This window comes from Schistocerca cancellata, chromosome 2, assembly GCF_023864275.1.
Source record: "Schistocerca cancellata isolate TAMUIC-IGC-003103 chromosome 2, iqSchCanc2.1, whole genome shotgun sequence".
Classification (NCBI taxonomy): Eukaryota; Metazoa; Arthropoda; class Insecta; order Orthoptera; family Acrididae; genus Schistocerca; species Schistocerca cancellata.
Genome location: NC_064627.1, coordinates 101,747,438 through 101,770,599, shown reverse-complemented (window position 1 = coordinate 101,770,599; position 23,162 = coordinate 101,747,438). Strand labels below are relative to the sequence as shown.

General features: G+C 40.2%; 1 protein-coding gene across 1 annotated transcript in view; it reads right to left on the bottom strand.

The window, feature by feature from the left end:
* The window catches only part of LOC126161364 (dynein axonemal heavy chain 7), a 1,035,864-nt gene that overhangs the window by 624,492 nt on the left and 388,210 nt on the right, over positions 1-23,162 (bottom strand). Inside the window, exon 17 of the mRNA XM_049917134.1 lies at positions 18,120-18,261. Within this exon, the coding sequence (XP_049773091.1) occupies positions 18,120-18,261 (142 nt within the window). The remainder of the gene's footprint in view (positions 1-18,119; positions 18,262-23,162) is intronic.

Genomic DNA, 23,162 nt, shown 5'->3' with positions numbered 1-23,162 from the left:
TCTTGGTTGCACAAACAATTTTTTACCTCACATGTACCGAAAGGCAATGCACAGTTGTGTTGAGCTAGACAAGTGCACATGCCCATTAGGGAAAAGGTCACTGAAAAATTACAGTAATGGCAAGCTGATGGGGTCATTCATCCTTTGCAAACCTTCAGGATGACTTTGACTACATGTTGATTTTAAGTCGACGGTGTACTCTCAGACATGATGTGACGAAGCAAGTTGGGATATTTTTACTTCACCTATTGTTTTGCCACCTGCCTCCTTAAAATTCATTTCTTCGTTTTTCACTAATTAGTATTCCCCCCATGAACCATGGACCTTGCCGTTGGTGGGGAGGCTTGGGTGCCTCAGCGATACAGATAGCCGTACCGTAGGTACAACCACAACGGAGGGGTATCTGTTGAGAGGCCAGACAAACGTGTGGTTCCTGAACAGGGGCAGCAGCCTTTTCAGTAGTTGCAAGGGCAACAGTCTGGATGATTGACTGATCTGGCCTTGTAACAATAACCAAAACAGCCTTGCTGTGCTGGTACTGCGAACGGCTGAAAGCAAGGGGAAACTACGGCCGTAATTTTTCCCGAGGGCATGCAGCTTTACTGTATGATTAAATGATGATGGCGTCCTCTTGGGTAAAATATTCCGGAGGTAAAATAGTCCCCCATTCGGATCTCCAGGCGGGGACTACTCAAGAGGATGTCGTTATCAGGAGAAAGAAAACTGGCGTTCTACGGATCGGAGCATGGAATGTCAGATCCCTTAATCGGTCAGGTAGGTTAGAAAATTTAAAAAGGGAAATGGATAGCTTAAAGTTAGATATAGTGGGAATTAGTGAAGTTCGGTGGAAGGAGGAACAAGACTTCTGGTCAGGTGACTACAGGGTTATAAACACAAAGTCAAATAGGGGGAATGCAGGAGTAGGTTTAATAATGAATAGGAAAATAGGAATGCGGGTAAGCTACTACAAACAGCATAGTGAACGCATTATTGTGGCCAAGATAGATACGAAGCCCACACCTACTACAGTAGTACAAGTTTATATGCCAACTAGCTCTGCAGATGACGAAGAAATTGAAGAAATGTATGATGAAATAAAAGAAATTATTCAGATAGTGAAGGGAGACGAAAATTTAATAGTCATGGGTGACTGGAATTCGAGTGTAGGAAAAGGGAGAGAAGGAATCGTAGTAGGTGAATATGGATTGGGGCTAAGAAATGAAAGAGGAAGCCGCCTGATAGAATTTTGCACAGAGCACAACTTAATCATAGCTAACACTTGGTTTAAGAATCATGATAGAAGGTTGTATACATGGAAGAACCCTGGAGATACTAAAAGGTATCAGATAGATTATATAATGGTAAGACAGAGATTTAGGAACCAGGTTTTAAATTGTAAGACATTTCCAGGGGCAGATGTGAACTCTGACCACAATCTATTGGTTATGATCCGTAGATTAAAACTGAAGAAACTGCAAAAAGGTGGGAATTTAAGGAGATGGGACCTGGATAAACTGAAAGAACCAGAGGTTGTACAGAGTTTCAGGGAGAGCATAAGGGAACAATTGAAAGGAATGGGGGAAAGAAATACAGTAGAAGAAGAATGGGTAGCTCTGAGGGATGAAGTAGTGAAGGCAGCAGATGATCTAGTAGGTAAAAAGAAGAGGGTTAGTAGAAATCCTTGGGTAACAGAAGAAATATTGAATTTAATTGATGAAAGGAGAAAATATAAAAATGCAGTAAATGAAGCAGGCAAAAAGGAATACAGACGTCTCAAAAATGAGATCGACAGGAAGTGCAAAATGGCTAAGCAGGGATGGCTAGAGGACAAATGTAAGGATGTAGAGGCTTATCTCACTAGGGGTAAGATAGATACTGCCTACAGGAAAATTAAAGAGACCTTTGGAGATAAGAGAACCACATGTATGAACATCAAGAGCTCAGATGGAAACCCAGTTCTAAGCAAAGAAAGGAAAGCAGAAAGGTGGAAGGAGTATATAGAAGGTCTATACAAGAGCGATGCACTTGAGGACAATATTATGGAAATGGAAGAGGATGTAGATGAAGATGAAATGGGAGATACGATACTGCGTGAAGAGTTTGACAGAGCATTGAAAGACCTGAGTCGAAACAAGGCCCCCGGAGTAGACAACATTCCATTGGAACTACTGACGGCCTTGGGAGAGCCAGTCCTGACAAAACTCTACCACCTGGTGAGCAAGATGTATGAAACAGGCGAAATACCCTCAGACTTCAAGAAGAATATAATAATTCCAATCCCAAAGAAAGCAGGTGTTGACAGATGTGAAAATTACCGAACAATCAGTTTAATAAGCCACAGCTGCAAAGTACTAACACGAATTCTTTACAGACGAATGGAAAAACTAGTAGAAGCCGACCTCGGGGAAGATCAGTTTGGATTCCGTAGAAATACTGGAACACGTGAGGCAATACTGACCTTACGACTTATCTTAGAAGAAAGATTAAGGAAAGGCAAACCTACGTTTCTAGCATTTGTAGACTTAGAGAAAGCTTTTGATAATTTTGACTGGAATACTCTCTTTCAAATTCTAAAGGTGGCAGGGGTAAAATACAGGGAGCGAAAGGCTATTTACAACTTGTACAGAAACCAGATGGCAGTTATAAGAGTTGAGGGACATGAAAGGGAAGCAGTGGTTGGGAAGGGAGTGAGACAGGGTTGTAGCCTATCCCCAATGTTATTCAATCTGTATATTGAGCAAGCAGTAAAGGAAACAAAAGAAAAATTCAGGGTAGGAATTAAAATCCATGGAGAAGATATAAAAACTTTGAGGTTCGCCGATGACATTGTAATTCTGTCAGAGACAGCAAAGGACTTGGAAGAGCAGTTGAACGGAATGGATGGTGTCTTGAAGGGATGATATAAGATGAACATCAACAAAAGCAAAACGAGGATAATGGAATGTAGTCGAATTAAGTCGGGTGATGCTGAGGGTGTTAGATTAGGAAATGAGACACTTAAAGTAGTAAAGGAGTTTTGGTATTTGGGGAGCAAAATAACTGATGATGGACGAAGTAGAGAGGATATAAAATGTAGACTGGCAATGGCAAGGAAAGCGTTTCTGAAGAAGAAAAATTTGTTAACATCGAGTATAGATTTAAGTGTCAGGAAGTCATTTCTGAAAGTATTTGTATGGAGTGTAGCCATGTGTGGAAGTGAAACATGGACGGTAAATAGTTTGCACAAGAAGAGAATATAAGCTTTTGAAATGTGGTGCTACAGAAGAATGCTGAAGATTAGATGGGTAGATCACATAACTAATGAGGAAGTATTGAATAGGATTGGGGAGAAGAGGAGTTTGTGGCACAACTTGACCAGAAGAAGGGATCGGTTGGTAGGACATGTTCTGAGGCATCAAGGGATCACCAATTTAGTATTGGAGGGCAGCGTGGATGGTAAAAATCACAGGGGGAGACCAAGAGATGAATACACTAAGCAGATTCAGAAGGATGTAGGTTGCAGTAGGTACTGGGAGATGAAGAAGCTTGCACAGGATAGAGTAGCATGGAGAGCTGCATCAAACCAGTCTTAGGACTGAAGACCACAACAACAACAACAAGTATTAACGTACATGAGTATAATCTGCATTTCCATAAAAGAGAAAGGTTGATCCTCAGTATTAAAGAATATACCACCAGATCTAATTTTGGGTTTAGTTTTATATATGTAATTGATTTTCTAATTTATTTCGGTTATTACTAGTTAGTATCTTTTGTTATAGGGTGAAATTAGTAATTTTTTCGTAACTTAAATTCTATAATTGAGTTATAAACAAATACAAATTCTGTACTAATTATAAACATTTGGAGGACAAACTAATACTATTCTTAAAGGATCTATTTGAATATATTCGAAAAAATGTTAGCAAAGCCAGCCCTTAATTAATTCCCAAGTAATTAAAAGTTTTGTCAAAAGTATTGTTTGCATAACTACATCCATTAATTTCATGATTTAAACAAATAATTCACCCTAACTCTTATAGTAGAAGAAACTGTTAAAAAGATGGAATTTTTCCATGTGTTCAGTTAATTGAATGAGGTATGTTTTAATGGTAATTTCTGTAAATTAAACATCACACAATGTGTAGTTTCAGTGCCTATTATTGTGAGGATATATAAGGGCACGATTTTTGGTCACGAAACAGTGAGTCCACGGCCAAATTTCAGATGAGAAACCCATAATGGTTAGATCAACAACAATGCATCCACTTAACTGTGAAATAAGTGTAATATGCCATATGCTAAAAGAATGAAAGTGTCTGTTCAATATGTACCGTATTATTCAGCAAGAACTGTGTAGTTAGGCTTTTACTGCTTGTAGATGTTCAACAGTAAACTGTTGTAGCTGTTTGTGGATATTTGCTTGCAACCTATTAATGAGGCTTATCGAAAGTTAAACAATAGTACACTGGCCATATAACTGTGTAAATTGGGGGGTTGTGAACAATGAAAGTAAAGAACTGTGAAAACCAACTGTGCACTTGTTGGCTACATCTTTTACAATAGTTGGTACTGCACTTCCAACCCCTATTTTTTCAGTCAGTAAAACACAGTACGTCAACACTGAGGACCATCAACAAAAAAATAAAGCAGGTGAACATCACGTATGGAGCCCTGGGTGAGGACTATTGTAGTTGGGCACCATAAACTAGGACTCACGAACTTTGAATAGTGAACTCAAGAACATATGAGCCCAATCAGTGCATGAGATTCATGGTCACAGTATAACAGCAGCCAATCAGTGAGTGGGTTCTATGGAAGCAGCCACTGAGTACAGGAGCAGCCAATCAGCATGCAGGTCCACACAGCTGACCGGAATAAACAAGACATATCACTGAGAGAATTACTACCTGCAGCCACCATGCAGATGACAAATTGAGATGACAAATGCAGCAGCAGTAGGTGAGTGATTAAAAACAAGGTAATTTCATAGCAAAAGTTGTTTTATATTAAGTGATACATAATGAGTGGTCATAATGAACAAGACAGTGTGATGGTAGACAAGGGACAACAGAAAGAATTAATGGGGACTGGTTCTGTAGATGACAGTGGTTTTGAATCAGACGTGAATGTAACTTTCAATGATGGGGACAAAAGTCCTATTGCAGATGAAATGATAAAAGCATCATCTACAGTGTATGGTGATGTGAGCGAAATGGATGAGAACAGTACTGAAGTGGATGAAATTGTTAAGGCTAAGGGGGAGGAATCTAGTAGCGAACGTCAGCAGGGGAAAATGTTTATGGCAGACAGGAAAGTGGAAGTGATGTTAAGGCAAATTATGAGTAGTTTGAGTAATATGAGTACGAAAGAAGACATTAGTAGGGTGGAACACAGTGAGACATTAGTAGTATTAAAACTGACATCACTAGCTTAAATGATGAAATAAAGAAAGAAATTAAAAAGGAAATTAAGGTAGTTAGGTCTAATTTTTCAGAATTAAATAAGAAGGTTGAGGCAGTAGTTAAAGACTGTGATGATATGATAAAGAAAGTAGAGCAGAATACTAATAAGAAACTAACATTAATCAGTAGTTAATGTATAGAAGACAGAAAGAAACATTGTGATGACTATAGTAGGAGGGTGGAGACTTCCAAAAAACCAGTGTAAAGATGAAGCCAAAGCTGCCAGGAAATTTTGTGTTAAAGACAGGGTTAAACTTGAGAACCAAATCAATCAGATTAAAAATGATTTTGAAACTGAGGATTGAAACCAAGTGTCCAGCAGTGGTGGAGGAAAAAACTGATAAAAGTAAATAAAAATGTAGATTCAAAATTGAACCATATGGGGAAGTGCATCTACTGGATTTTATTAGATAATTTAATGATTTGCCTGAAACATGGAATGACAAAGAAAAAATGTCATTTGTGAGAGGTTTTTTCAAAGGGGATGCTTATGGGTGGGCAGCTCAGGTAGCTGATAGTTGTACTTCATAGCAAAGCTTTGAGTACGTATTTTCAGATGAATATTGTTCCAAAGAGAAGCAGCAGAGACTTTTGAGTGAATTTTGGGGAGGAGAGAGATTTAACTCCAGGAAGGATACTGTGAAAGGTTTCTGTCAACTTTGGATAAATAAACTGAAATATTTGGACAAAGAGCAAGGCAGTGAATCAATAATTATGGGTTTAGAAACTAAGGTGCCTCTGAAAGTTAGAGTACTGCTTGTACCTGCCCCTAGGGGTAATATTAGTGATTTCTTGAATAATGCTGGTAAATTGGAGAGGGTGAAACCCTCAGTGGAAGATTGTAGGAGGAATTCTGATGACAATAATCAATCAGGGAGAGAATTTCAGGTAAATAGGATTAACAGGATTGATTACAGTAGAAATTCAAGGAATGGTTGGGTGGAGGATAGCCAGAATCAGCACGGAAATAATAGGAGAATTTCAGGTAACAAAAATAGAGGAGATGATTTTAATTCTGAAACAAACCATTTGAGTTAGATAATACTCCAGTTTTGGCTCACACTAGAGCAGGTAGTGATGAAAAACCATGTGTATATAAATGTGCTGTAATAACAGGTGAGGGTAATGTAAATGATATTAGTAAGACGAGTGTAATTTCTAATTCTAGTGAGATGTCGAATGATGGTACAGGTAGCAATGTTTATCACATAAAAGGAGAGGAGGAACTTATTGTAATGTGCATTGAATCAGAAGTAAGACCTACAAGCAAGTAGGGGGTTCAACATTCTGTGTTGGATTCATTATGTGGCGATAATGCTTACCCCAGCTGGTTGTCTCATTTTTCATGTTTCCCGAGGCAGTCAAAATCTTCTCCTATCCTATCTGTAGTTTATAAGTGAATTAGAATTATTCTACTTTGACTGTCATGTGATTTTGTGCAGCAGGATACTTTAAGTACAGAAATATTTTAGAAAAGGTTTCTCCATTGTAATCTATGTATATACACTCCTGGAAATGGAAAAAAGAACACATTGACACCGGTGTGTCAGACCCACCATACTTGCTCCGGCCACTGTGAGAGGGCTGTACAAGCAATGATCACACGCACGGCACAGCGGACACACCAGGAACCGCGGTGTTGGCCGTCGAATGGCGCTAGCTGCGCAGCATTTGTGCACCGCCGCCGTCAGTGTCAGCCAGTTTGCCGTGGCATACGGAGCTCCATCGCAGTCTTTAACACTGGTAGCATGCCGCGACAGCGTGGACGTGAACCATATGTGCAGTTGACGGACTTTGAGCGAGGGTGTATAGTGGGCATGCGGGAGGCCGGGTGGACGTACTGCCGAATTGCTCAACACGTGGGGCGTGAGGTCTCCACAGTACATCGATGTTGTCGCCAGTGGTCGGCGGAAGGTGCACGTGCCCGTCGACCTGGGACCGGACCGCAGCGACGCACGGATGCACGCCAAGACCGTAGGATCCTACGCAGTGCCGTAGGGGACCGCACCGCCACTTCCCTGAAAATTAGGGACACTGTTGCTCCTGGGGTATCGGCGAGGACCATTCGCAACCGTCTCCATGAAGCTGGGCTACGGTCCCGCACACCGTTAGGCCGTCTTCCGCTCACGCCCCAACATCGTGCAGCCCGCCTCCAGTGGTGTCGCGACAGGCGTGAATGGAGGGACGAATGGAGACGTGTCGTCTTCAGCGATGAGAGTCGCTTCAGCCTTGGTGCCAATGATGGTCGTATGCGTGTTTGGCGCCGTGCAGGTGAGTGCCACAATCAGGACTGCATACGACCGAGGCACACAGGGCCAACACCCGGCATCATGGTGTGGGGAGCGATCTCCTACACTGGCCATACACCACTGGTGATCGTCGAGGGGACACTGAATAGTGCACGGTACATCCAAACCGTCATCGAACCCATCGTTCTACCATTCCTAGACCGGCAAGGGAACTTGCTGTTCCAACAGGACAATGCACGTCCGCATGTATCCCGTGCCACCCAACATGCTCTAGAAGGTGTAAGTCAACTACCCTGGCCAGCAAGATCTCCGGATCTGTCCCCCATTGAGCATGTTTGGGACTGGATGAAGCGTCGTCTCACGCGGTCTGCACGTCCAGCACGAACGCTGGTCCAACTGAGGCGCCAGGTGGAAATGGCATGGCAAGCCATTCCACAGGACTACATCCAGCATCTCTACGATCGTCTCCATGGGAGAATAGCAGCCTGCATTGCTGCGAAAGGTGGATATACACTGTACTAGTGCCGACATTGTGCATGCTCTGTTGCCTGTGTCTATGTGCCTGTGGTTCTGTCAGTGTGATCATGTGATGTATCTGACCCCAGGAATGTGTCAATAAAGTTTCCCCTTCCTGGGACGATGAATTCACAGTGTTCTTATTTCAATTTCCAGGAGTGTATATCCTCACCCACAATTACCTCTCCTTTGAAGGCATTACCTACAAACAAATCCAGCTATTGGCACCTGTGGCACCATCCTATGCCAACCTATTCATGGGCCATCTAGAGGAATCCTTACTAAACACCCAGAATCTCAACCCTTCACCTTGTTCAGATTCATTGATGACATCTTTGCTACCTCGATTGAACATTAAGGAATTACAACTTCAAACATATGAGGATTGACTGAAAAGTAATGCCTCCACCTTAGCAACTCCTTAACAGTTGGCAGCATTGGTATGCGGCAGGTACTGGCTTGTTCCATAGCCTCTTCTCTACAGCTCCAGTTGGAGGAAAGCCTTAGCATTGAATGGTTGTGTTGCTACAGTGTAAATTATGGAACCCCACGAAGATGGTAAGTCAATGCAATTTAAGCAACATGCAGTCACTGAATTCTTGACAACAGAAGGTGTCACCCCAAAGAAGATTCATCTGAGAATGAAAGGGGTTTATGGTGATTGTGTTGATGTGAGTACTGTGCATTGTTGGGTGAGTAAGTTTAAAGATGTTGAGGCAGGAACATCTGACCTGCATGACAAACAAAGAGTTGGACATCCTGAGACAGCAACCACTGAGTTTCACAAGAAAAATGTCAACATATTGATTCAGGATGATTGTCTTATCAGTCAGAGAGAAATTGCAAGCACAATCGGAATTTCACAAAAAAGTGTGGGTCTCATTATTGCTTTGCTTGGCTATCGGAAGATCTGTGCATGATGGGTACCCTGGATGCTGACTCCTGAAATGAAAGCACTCAGTCTTGAAATTTGCCATGAACTCCTCTCACGTTGTGAGAATGAAGGTGACACCTTTCTCCATTCAACCGTGACAAGAGACAAAATGTGGGTACATCGTTATGACCCGGAGAAGAAATGTCAATTTATGGGATATCAACATAAACACTCTCCCCAGAAAAAGGAATTCAAGACATAGCCCTCAGCTGGAAAAATCATGGCCACAGTGTTCTGGGACACAGATGGTGTTATCTATGTTGATTTCCTTGATCGTGGAACAACAATAAATTCAGAGCATTACATCACAATACTGCAAATGATGCCTAAAAAGGCTCTGAAAGGAAAAGGGAAATGTTTTCCTGCAGCATAACAATGCCAAACCTCACACTTCACGTGCCACCAGAGCAGAACTTCAGAGACTGAATGTCACCACCATATGGCATCTTCCATACAGTCCAGATTTAGCACTGTCTCACCTCTATCTGTTCCCGATAATGAAAGACTATCTGCGGGGACATCATTATGCTTCTGATGAAGACATTGAGAGAACTGTGAGACTGTGGTTGCGGAAACAGTGTCAAATTCTTCCATGATATCTTCAGAAAACTTGTTCATCATTGGCAGAAATGAATCTAATTGGCTGGTGATTATGTGGAAAAGTGAATATTGGTAATTAAAGATCACATTCTAAGGATTATTTCTGTGTTTGATTTATTAAAATATTCCCATCCAAATCCAATTAACGAAGGTGGAGGCATTACTTTTCATTCAACCCTCATATTTGCCAGAAGTAATGTGTGGAAAGAATAAGCAAGAGTTGTATGTAATTTGCCCATCAGGCTATAATTTTAAACAATTTGATGGAATACAGTGAAATAATAGTTTTTCTAAGTGATAATTTTGCCTGATTAGTAATGAGAGTTATGTTTGCCTTAGAATAAGGAGCTGTTACTGTGGACTGTTTTCCATTAAATTCAATTTTGCATTGGATAAGCAGAGCAGGTGTTTATTTCGTAGTTAATGAAGCAATAATGAAATAACAAAATAATGAATAATGTTAGGGTCTTAATGGTTAGGTTCAAATGGTTCAAATGGCTCTGAGCACTATGGGACTTAACTGCTGTGGTCATCAGTCCCCTAGAACTTAGAACTACTTAAACCTAACTAACCTAAGAACATCACACACATCCATGCTCGAGGCAGGATTCGAACCTGCGACCGTAGCTGTCGCGCGGTTCTGGACTGAGCGCCTAGAACCCCTAGACCACCGCGGGCGGCTCTTAATGGTTAGGGAGCCTGTCTCTGCAGTAGAAATATTTTTTGAGAATGCACTCCACTAGCTAACAAGGTAAGAAAGGTAAGTAAAATAATGGAGCTGACAGACATGACTAATGCAAAAGATTACTGTACACAAACAAATGTGGTGTAACTGTATTGATGATCTTAGTTTGAACTATGCAACATGGGTACTGTGCAAATTGTGTAATTCATGACACTGTAGCTGGGAATGAGAGCTTAACAGAAAGAGCAATATTTTAGTGAGGTACATGCCATTGGATCTACAGGTTACCTGAAAACTTCCATTTGTTTTCTGAGGAATTTGAGCTTAAAGTGGTAATACTGGAATGAAGAACAGTAATTTTGCTAATTAACTGATAACTGTGATGCTAGACTGATGTGAATATTCTGACAGTTAAACTATTTGGTAACTTTTTGTGAGGATTTCTGATTGAATGAGAGTAGTACTCAGAGTTGAGTGGAGAAGTAGGGCAATGATTTGGTACAACTTCCATCCCCTTGATTTTCATTTGAGTAGTACCGTATTTACTTGAATCTAAGCCGCACTCGAATCTAAGCCGCACCTGAAAAATGAGACTCGAAATCAAGGGAAAAAAATTTTCCCAAATCTAAGCCGCACCTGAAATTTGAGACTCGAAATTAAAGGAAGAGAAAAGTTTTAGGCCGCACCTCCAAATCGAAACAAAGTTGCTCCATTGTAATATGAGACACAATTTAGGTCGAATGAATGATTATACAGCTACAGCAGTTTGGTTCTAGTCGTAAGCTCAGCAGTTAAGCTTTACCAGGTAGCCGTTGCTATGCGTCAGGCCCGTATTTATACGGGTACCCTTCCTTTTTAACGTGCTTCGTTTGGTTTGAATCGATTGCTTATTTTTCTTTGATCTGATAAGTGCTGTTCTCTTTGTTATAGGTGTTTGCGTCACTCTAAGCTGAAAATGCGTTGTTGTACTGTGTCATGCATTGTTTGTCACTTTCTGATAATGTGTGTTTACGACCTGTCGCCGATCGCGGCATCGCTTCTTTTGTGCGTGCTACCGCCGCTTACGACAGAAAAAAAGAGAGGAATTGTCTCATTAGCGAAACAATGGCAAGAGACTGCTATTTGTTGTTACTTACACTGCTGCTTGCTTTGATAATGATCAAGAAGAACCAAATAATAGACTGCGTATGATAGAAGATGTTCTGAACGAGAGTTTAGCTAAAAATTTTCGCAGTTTGAAAATCTTTGCAGATGCCTCTTTCGTACATTACATTCTGCACAGAAATTAGAGTCATCTTAGATTTAAAAATCTAGTCAATTGCCGCGCTTCATTTCTGACTGTATCACTATTAGGCATAAGAATAATACGAATATAAACATGACATGATATGTATATTCTTCCGCATTTGCTGTTGTCTCTCACTAGTTTCGTAGTTTATTAGGCAGACAGGGTTTAAATGAGATAGCAGCAAACACGAAAGAATACATGGCAAAATGTTTATATTCGTATTATTCTTATGGTGAAGAGAATACTGCAAGTAATTCTCAATTCATAAAAGTTCCTATTAGCAACCATCTCTTCTCACAGTTAGGAAAAAATTCAGAACGTAGAGTTGGCCATATTGACAAACAGTCTTGCCAGTCGGATTTTCATAGTACATTGAAATGCTGCTACATTAGAAGATGAACAATACGGAATTTGTATTTACTTCGTTGGATAATGTATGAAAATGCAGTGGTCGAAACTCGGGGCGGAGAAAAAAGCTCGTCTTCCACTTTTTTTAAAATTTATTTACTGACGCAGAGGTTTTGGCGCCAGTATTTATCTTTGTGCCTGCAAAGCATGCCTGTGTAGCGTTACATATATTCGATGGCAGAAGTTAGTTGGGGCAGCACCTACCAACATTTTTCAGAACTTCCGCTTATTTTGCACTCGATTCTAAGCCGCAGGCGGTTTTTTGGATTACAAAAACCGGAAAAAAAGTGCGGCTTAGATTCGAGTAAATACGGTAATTAAATTATGTGATGGTGATTCTATTTTTCATTCATATGATAATGATTAGTAAATCTATGCTACTGCACATCTTGAGTTTTTCCTATTTTGCAAATGAAAAGAGACTCAGATCTTTCAGGTTTATGGAACACCAGCGGCATACTCGCCTTCTCCAACCCACCAAGTCTGCAATTGCTGAACATTGCATTTCTACTGGCCATTCTATGAATTACAATGATACAAAAATTGTGGCTCAAACATCAAATTTCTGGAGTTCAATTATAAATGAATCCAAAGAAATAAAATTGTCAGACAGCGAGACTCTTATCAATCGAGATAGTGGTTACCAGTTAAATTCCACTTGGAATCCCATTGAAGAGAAACTTCATAGTCAATGTAGTTATCGGTATAAAGATGAAGATCGATCTGATATCGAAATGCCAAGTTTTCACCGCGGAGGGCGTCAGGTGCAGTGCATGGAGATGGAGTTGTGAACGCACACGCTAAACAGTACATGCACAGTGCATGCGCAGTACAGCCCCCTTTGGCTTTAAATAGCAGAGCTCAGTGCGTATTTGCCAGTACTTCTCTAGCTGTACTCACCTGAAGATGGCCAAAAGACTTTGTGCCGAAATATCGTGCAAGATTTTACTATCTTACAGCAGTTCTCCCGTGTTTTTATGGAACAATCAGTACGCCGGGAAAATTTCAAACATCACATACTTGGTGGATGCTTGCCTCCAATGGCCTTTGGATAACTATGCAAAGAAATTTTTGGTTATTACCACTCATCTTGAGCTATTAGAATTTCAATGCGTGCCCTCCAGCAGTGCTTCAGCACTAGCAATCTTTCAATGCTTTTTAAAGCATCTAAGTGTCAAGGTGCCTTCTTGCTCAAATGTCCTGGATGACACCGTCTTGTATGGACATTCTGCAGAAGAACCTTTAGTCAGTCTCAAGAGCCTTTTTCAATTACTGTTATTGGCAAGCTTCAAGCATCACAAAGGTGAATGCTCTTATTTCCAGATGGAAATGGAATATCTCGGACATATCATTTATGTCACCATCAAAGATTTCCTGGGTCCCAGAACTCTAAAAGAACTGCAAGAAGAGTTAGGCAAACTGGACAACAACTTCACATTCATTCCTCATGCCTCTCTGATTGCAGCTCTGCTTCACAAGTTATGGATGTTCCATTTGCATGGACCAAGGAATGTCAGTTGGCTTTTGATCAGTTGAAATGGGCACTACGTAGTAACATGTACTCCATACATTTTTATCCAAATAAACCAGTTGTGTTAGCAGTTGATGCTTCTTCTATTGGCCTATGTGTCATTCTGTTGCGTCGTGTCAGATCAGCAGATCATCCAATAGAATTTGCCTCCAAACTTCTGACTAAGACTTAGGCAAATTACACTCACATTGAAAAAGAAGCACTGGCAATCATTTATGGTGTAACCAGGTTTCATCATTACCTCTATGGAAGGACGTTCTACTTGGTCATGGATAATAAGCCACTAACTTACCTCTTCCACCACGCCAAGCCTGTTCCACCAGGGACAGCATAGAAATTGGCAATGATGGTCTTTACTGCTGCTGAACTACAGAACTACAACTACAGAATCTTGTACTGCCCTATGGATCAATATCCCAATGTCAATGTGTTGTCAAGGTCACCGGTGGACAAGGATGATCAGTTTGACTCCTCTGAACCATTATGTTGTCAGGTAGATGTTCTGGATCATTCCACAGTTCACAATTTTCCCATGGACTTTTGTTCATAGCACAGGTGACAGCTGTAGATACATATTTACGAATTTTGCTGAATTACTTGTGCACAATGTGGCCAAATAGAGTGAAAGACATAGTTCATCCACAAGTACTTCGATATTTGGGTCACCATCAAGCCTGTCAGTACAGCATGGTGTTTTATTGTTAAACACTAAGAATGACCAGGCCCAGGTCATCATCCCATGCATCATTCAGCAGGATGTTTTAAAGTTTTTGCATCAGGGACACTAGGATATTGTGAAGACAAAGCAGTTTGCTTGAAGCCATTGTTCTTGGCCAGGGATAGATGTCCAGACTAAAGACATGATGTCACGCTTCACTGCTTGCATGGAGTAACTGGCAATTTCACCTCAGAAAAGACTGACCATGGCCCAGCGGTCCAACAAAATGCATCCACAATGATTTTGCTGTACCTTTCTGGAACACACAATGGCTTATTTTAGTAGATGCCTTCAGTCATTTACCCTATGTGGTTCCAACGGACTCTATGATGTCGACCAGTACTATTAGAACACTACTTCAATTTTTTGCATCAAGGGCTTGCAGGAAGTGTTTGTGTCAAATAATGCACAGAAATGTTAGTGTCAGATGGTGCGCTGCAGTTCATCACACAGGAAATTGAACAGTTTTGCACAGCCAGCGGTACTGAACATGTGACCACAGCACTGTTTCATCAGCACCCAAATGATGGAGCTGAACTTTTCGTGTGAACATTCAAGGTGTGGGTGAGTCAGTTCTGTGGAATGCACTCATGGGAGCAAGCCTTGAAACTCTTTCTGTCCACCTACTGTGTGATGCCTCAAGATGGACCTACCCAGCTGAACTCCTGCAGAGCCACTGGCATTGCACCCTGTTTCTTCATCTGCTGGTCAGTAAAAAGTTTCACATTTTCAGATCTAGGACACAGTACTCACGTCCTTTGACACAACATGTTCTTGGTTTCTCCCCTACAGGGTCGCTGCTCAAAAGACACTGGAACCAGCTTCGTCCTCTGAGACTCTGTGAGCCTGCTGCTGTGTTTTGTTTTACAGATTCAGCATGCAGCCTGGAGCTAGGGTTGTGGCTCTCCACTGTCTGCCACCCCTCTTTGAAGGGTGCCCTCCAGCGATCAACACTCCGGCCCTGGATGTAGGAGTATGCCCTTCCTGCCATTTGCCAGGGGTTCCCGTAGGAGCTGAGGGCGAATGCCAGTGCATGGACAGAGGTCTGTTGCGATCTTCAGTCCTGGTTCCCATCCCATCTGCTGCACCTGCACCAAAGCTACCCCTTGCCATCAGTTCACACCACAACCACATCAGACAGACCACAACCACATCAGCAGCTGGGGTATGGAGGGGGGACGGGGGGAGGGGGGGGGGGAGTGTGGTGGTGTAAGCACAGCGCACACCATAATGCAGCACTGTAGGTGTTGATAGGTTGACAACCCACTCCAGAGATGTTGTATAGCCCAGTGATTGCTGCACCAAGAGTTGCAGTAGAAGTGATATGCACCAGCACCACAGCAGAGTGGGCAATTCAAAGGCAGCTCAATTATCAAAAAGACCTCCTTCTACTTGTATACAACACACCACATCATATGCTTCTAGCAAGTCCAAACCAGCATGTCTTCAGTGAACATTCTAATGGGATAAGAACTGTTTATTTTCCAGCCTTAACTTCTGATAGCAGTTAAACTTCAGGATCCACTGGCTGAGCTGTTCGTAAAAATTTGAGTATTTGTCAATGTATGTGTTCTTGTCACTAATCACTATCAGTCTCTCAGTTTTCTCATTGTTCTCCTCTCATAGTGTTTCCCTCAGAGCACTATAAATAGCTGAGGGTGGCAACAAGTAAAATCTCCTTCTGTGGTTGTATCAAAAGTATGATACAATACAAAATATGATTACTGTAATGAAAAATCAAGGCACAATTGCAAGAACTGACAGAGACTAGTGAATCCTTTGAAAGAATAGAATTATGTGTTCCTGTTGAACCATTACCTAAGACTAGAGTACCAAAGGACCACATCAGATACCTTCTTATGATACCAATACGAAGTCAGAGAGATGACACTGCAGCTAAATTTTTTTTTTAAAAGAGTGGATGCTGAAGCTTAGGTTATCATTAAGCACCATAAGTGATCAAGGAATGAATTTTAGAAATGAACTGCTTAATCAGACTTGTAGGCTGATGGACATGACTGCACTTAGAACTATCCTAGCACACCCTGTTGGAAATGGACACATCTGGTGAATCCACAGACTGGTCATTAAGATGGTTAGCCTCTAAGAGAGCAGCAAGTGTGATACCTATGACATTTGTCTGTTATATGCTGTGGTGCTGACAACGCAAAAATGCTCATGTCCACTGGCCTTGGTTTGTATGAAATCCTGTATGGAAGGAGGACACATTCACCATTCACCCCTGGACTTTGGCCACCACTGGAACTAGCAATTAACACTTACAAAAATTAGTGTGTATACTAAAGGAGGCATAGAAGGGAGTGAAACAGTGAAATCATCAGTCATTCATTCGGAAAGCAAAATTACACAATCATAGTACATTATTGAAATGGAGATCTGAGCAATGTAGTGTTAAAGGAGAGTCAGGTCAGAAAGTTTAGAAAATACTGCAAATGACCACACTCATACTTGGAGCCGCTGTCACCGGTCATTACAGCTGCCTTTTCACTTGATTTCAGTTCATGTCAATCATGTGGGTAGACATCCTCATGCAACACCAACAAATAACAAGGAACAATTGAGGTGCAGACCAGCTGTTCCTAAATCCAGGAAGTGAGCACTGTTAGGTCATAGTCCAGACTTTGAGACCGAGATGTACCACACTGCAAGTGAACCAGCTCCAGACACCCCTACAGTTTCCTTTGGCACGTGTAAAATGATCAAGTGCTAGGCATATGTTTATTTTCAGACATGTGCATATGTGAATATGTTGTGCAAATACAGAACTGTATGTAATGTAACATATCACTTTGATGGAGTGATGTGTTGTACAAGCATTTTTTGAAGTGGTGAATGATTACCATCATGATAAAAAGTTTATTTTTGGAATATATTAGATGGACTACTGTTTGGATGTATGTTTTAAATATGTGCATGTATCAAGAGAGGGATGGATACAGTGTATCTGCAAGCTGGAATGTCAATAAACATCATACCATGTTCGTGTTAATTACTGATCAGGTGGTTTATTCCATGTCATAAGTTCCTGCCTTGGAGACATAGTGAGTGCCATAAATGGTGAAAATTAAATGTTTGGCATTCACAAACTCAATGCCTATGTTGCTGAGGACAAGCAATTATATTGTGCTATTTGCTAAAGAGAAGCAGCATGACCTCACAGCTTGAAGTAATGATGTTGAATGACAAACTATTCAATGCTAACCTGCTACAACTTTACAGTGAGTGGCTTCTTCAAGGAAACCATGCAATCACTCGAGAGGTCCTTATGTCCTTAATATCCATGCTTTTCAATGGATCCTTAATCTCTGGCACAGAATCTCAGATGGATCCAAAATAAAATGATTCTAAAACTGCTGCATATCCAATGTCATAGATGGCTCAGAAAAAATGGCAGTACATTATGATGCTTATGAATTCTGCAGCTTGAATGAGGTTACTAACCAGTGTTATTCCACTAAATCCATTACACATAATGTGTGATAGGGTTTGAAATCATGAAATCACTTAACTGTAATCCACATTTTTTACTTTTTCCTTAAAGAAATAATATATTCCAATGGTACATTTTGCATCCTAAACCAAACTTCCATGACAACCATGATTATCAAATTTAGTAACATAAAAATTTGTTCTTAACGATATACTTGTGTTATAAAAAAATCTGAGCAGAAAATTAGAATTAAACCCACTGAAAGTGCAGAAAAAGTTTGTTTGATGGTACATACCTAAATGTAGATGTAAGGCACCAAACAGTGTCCTGTAGCATCTATCAGTGAGTGGCGTTATAACAAGCCTTGGTGAATTGCCCAGGTATTCATAGCCATACATTAACTGGGAATTTATCATGCGAGTAACCATCTGGCCCTCCTATGGAAACATAAAACAAATATTTATAATGTATCCATAATATGTATTGGGAGAATAACTTTGATTAAAAAATGCCATTGCACATTTTGTGTAGCACTATAATTACAACTACCAATGGCAATACTATAAATTTACAACATGTGTTTTCCTTGTTACTTATTACTTTCATTGAAATATAACTGCAGTAAGATACTTAGATAGACAAAGAAATGTAGTTACAAAGTATAGAAAAAGGTATGTAAATCTATGAAAATCATCACTGAACTGTAAACATACATAATATAGCTAAAGAAAATCATCACAGGGTTGCTACATACCTAAAGAAAAGAAATACTCACCAAGCAGCAGCAGCAGGTAGAAACATATAGCATGATATAAAAATGTCAGCTTTCATAACTAAGGGTCTCCTACTGGGGGAAGATAGGATACAGTTGCAAGAAAAGAGAATGGTACAGCTTACACATACAAAAATCTCACTGTAAACACCACCCAGATCATCGTGCCAAGGGATACTTTCTGGAAATGGTCCAATGGAAAACTGAATTGTTTACATTATGATGAGGTCTGAAAATTTGATAAGCTACATGTGGTTGAGATGGTGGTATGCAAAATAAATATGACTGGGAATATACAAGGTATTTCAAAATGAATATACGGGTTTTAAGGTTGGTTGGTTGGTTGCTTGGGGAAGGAGACCAGACAGCGTGGTCATCGGTCTCATCGGATTAGGGAAGGAAGTCGGCCGTGCCCTTTCAGAGGAACCATCCCGGCATTTGCCTGGAATGATGTAGGGAAATCACAGAAAACCTAAATCAGGATGGCTGGATGCGGGAGTGAACCGTCATCCTCCCGAATGCGAGTCAAGTCGGGTTTTAAGGATTTGGAGTATTGATTACATTCAACTAACAATTATAAATAATACATCAAATGAAAGAGCAACTCACACTGTTTTTCTTACAAGTATTCAATATGAACACCATTTATATCACATCTAGTCAATATGAGAGTTGTTCCAATGTCATGATCAGTGCAACAAGGCTATTTGAAAGTTGTTTAGATCAGATGGTAGCAGAGACACTACTCATGACGGCTTATGAACCCTCAAAGGTAAAAGCGAATGGCATCAGATTGGATGTGAAGATGGAGGTCATGCAAAACAGTCTCTGTTATCCAGCCCCCTGTGGCCAGTTCAGCAGTCAGGCAGAACGTCGTTTAATCAACTGCGTACTGAGTTATGACAGGCAGGTGGCACACCATCTTGCTGCCAAGTAAAGTTCTGTATTTCACTTTCTTCCAGTTGGATAAACTTCCCGCCGGGATATGACAGATAAAACATTTAATCTAGGAGAACCTTACTGCATCTGTGCCATCGATTTAGTGGCTACCAGATGAGCACATTATGTGTGGTGACTTTTCCACTTAGGTGAAATGTCAATTCATCACTGAAGATGATAGTATTCAGAAAATCTTCATCGTCATGCAGTAAAATTTAGTTTGCAAAGTTGGCATGTAAACCGTGGATCTGTAGGCTTTAAAGTCTGAAACAACAGCAAATGATAAGGATGTAGTTGAAAGTATCTTGCTAAAAGCCTCCATACATACCTTACTGGAACTACTAGTTCACTACGACTGGCCTAACAAACTGATATATTGGGGCTGCTCATGAAAGTCTCTTTCACTTGCTCAACATGTTCTCCACTCACTTGGTGGCTCCATACTCTTCCATTTGTGCAGTGGTAAACAAACAAAAATATTTAAGCTGCTCCTTCATTTGATGTATTATTTATAATTGTAAACTGAATGTAATAAATGCTAGAAAGCTTTTAAACCCATATATTCATTTTGAAACACCCTGTATAATAAAAGAGACACAAAAGAGAGAGACACTACATGCAAGAAAAACTGGAAAGAAAGGGAAAAATTAGTTAAATGAGAAATAATTATCTGAACATGTACACTTTTCTTAATAACAGAAAACATTAGAGATCCATGTACACTACTTGTGAAGGTGATGTATTAGCCTAAGTAGTATTTCCACATTACAAAAGTTGAACATATGCAGTCAGAGGGATACAAACTAAATATACCATACCAAAAAGAAGGTGAAGGTGATTATTTAAATTACACAGAATTAAAATGTCATGCATTAGGTTCCAGTGGTGTATGGCGTTTAGTACTGCACTAACCCACTAAATGCATAAATCTACCGGACTTGAACACTGTCGTTTCATGAAGTTCAAGAATTCTAGCAGGTACTGTCATCTGCTATCTCTTGATGCATGATATGTGAAAAAAGTTATTAATTCCATAGCAGTAGTTGCTGATCACGTTATGTCAATAATTTAATCCTAATTTTTGTCAAATTAATTAGTTACTTATAATGGAAAAATTTCTAACTTAATTAACATCCAATGTATGTTGCAATAGTGCCAAATACTAGTATTAAATGTGTAAAGTCTCATTTCACCAACGGTGTACAGCATTAGGACTGAACAGAGAAAATAAGCTATTTTGAGGTCACGAAGGCTTCTAGAAGACATATGCTATTAGATATTCTGAAAAAAGTATATTTGTGCCCTCAGATGTACAATTGTGCATTTATTCTCTAGCGGTTTAAATAACTACAGTCATCTTCATAGGAGAAAATAGAGTACACTAATGGATGAAAAATACGATTACATTAAATATGACCCAACCAAGTGTGGAACATACATAACTGTACTAATAGCCTGTATTAACAAGGTCCATATAATTGTGCTTTGCCTTGTTGCAATTACAGCCAGCAAGTTTATGGATCACCAAGTATGCATTATTGTATCTGTGCCATGGCACAGCATGTTTTATGGCCTATGTTATGACAGACTATTATGAGAGTTATGTATATTCTACATTGGTTGGGTCATACTGATGAAAAAGTATTTTTGATCCATTGATGTAGACTATTTTTCTCCCATGAATATGATTGTAGCAATTGAAACCAGTATAGAATAAGCATACAATTGTACAGCTGATAGCAGAAATATACTTTTTCTGGAACTTGCTATTAGCATCCTTATTTTACATTTGCATGAACAGAACAACTTGCCTTGAGCAAGATTAGTAAAGAAGGAAGATTGCAGTTTAACACAGTGTAGATGACAAAACTGTTAGAGATGGAATCAAAGTTTGCATTATGTACAGTTACTTTAACTCATTTCTTGACAGTGAGATGTTTTATGTTAATTTGGTTACCACAAATATTATCATTACTGCCCCTGTTAAATGGTTGGAAATGTAGAGTTTTGCCATTTGAATACCACATTAACAAAGAAGCTTCTCTCACAATCCACAAGTGGGAAATGAGGAGTGCTGGCTACCTCAGGATCATTGATTATTGTAGCCTTGGTCTTTCACAGATAAATATTCTACTGATGACCAATGTAAGTAAAACTCAGAACCCACCCTCACAGGTTTACTTCCATCAGTACCTCATCTCTTACCTCCCACAACTCATAGAATTTCTGCTGCATACCCTCTGATGGGAATAGCATATTGAACTCCAGGAAAAAAGCTACTGCAGAAATGTGGCTTAGCCACAGTCTTGGGATTGTTTTCAGAACTAATTTTCACTTCACAGCAGGGTATGCACTGATTTCAAACTTCTGGCAGATTAAACGTTGCAAGGATGAGCCATTAGTCTCTTGGATAGCTCAGTTAGTAGAGTGGTGTCTGCAAAAGGTGCAAAGGTCCCAGGTTTGAGTACCAGTTTGTAACACAGTTTTAATCTGCCAGGAAGTTTCAGATCACTGTACATTTCACTGAAGAGTGAAAATTCATTCTGAGAACCATTGCCTAGACTTTGGCTATGCCACATCTCTACAGTTACATTTCTTCCAAGAGCAGTAGTCCCACAATGTATCAAGGAGGGTTTTTTGAAGCTTGGAAGGTAGAAGATATGATAGAGGTGGAAGTAAAGCTGTGAGGGCAGGTGAGATCAGTCAGTATAGCATCTCTCCATGAAAGACTAAGGACCCAGGTTTGACACAGGTTGTACCCAGGAGACAAAGTGTCTAAAGTTCAAGGACATGGCCCAGCACACAGTTTTAACCCAACAGGAAGCTTCACATCAGCACAAACTTCACTGCAGAGTGAAAACTCATTCTGGTAACATGTGATTCTGAACTGATTACAGGTGGCTCATTGTGGATATTGTGTAATCAGATCATGTACACTTCCATTCAGCCATGAGGAGGATGCACTCACGCCATGAAGTTTATAAAGCTGTAGACAACATTGATATTAATGTTAATAGTGTTAATAGGCAGGTTTTTTTGCATGGCCCTTGTGTTTTTTGTGGTGGAGTGTTTAATTTCACTCTACAAAATAATGATCAGAATAGAGCTGGCAATGGATGGGTGACCGTAGCAACTATACGGTACCCAGGAGACAAAGTGTCTATGTTCAAGGACATGGCCCAGCACACAGTTTTAACCTGACAGGAAGCTTCACCTTCACTGCAGAGTGAAAACTCATTCTGGGAACATGTGATTCTGAACTGATTGGAGATGGCTCATCGTGGATATTGTGTAATCAGGTCATGTACACTTCCATTCAACCATTTTATCAGTTGTAGATCCTTGTAGTCTACAAATTAATAGTCAAAGTATCTACAGGAAAAGTATTAGCACACAACTTGCAACTGCAGGTGGCACAGCACGGTTAGTTTTAATGAATACCATCATTTATTTATTAACTATAAATTTGCAAACAATGCCGGCCAAATAAATGTTATTAATTATAACTGTCTGCAAGTCCTCAAGTTCAATTGGCATATTTCAAGTTCCAATTACAAAAACTGATTTTGAAATACCTAGTCGGCATATGTTTCATAACAATTTATAAAGCCAAAGTTCAATTTCTGT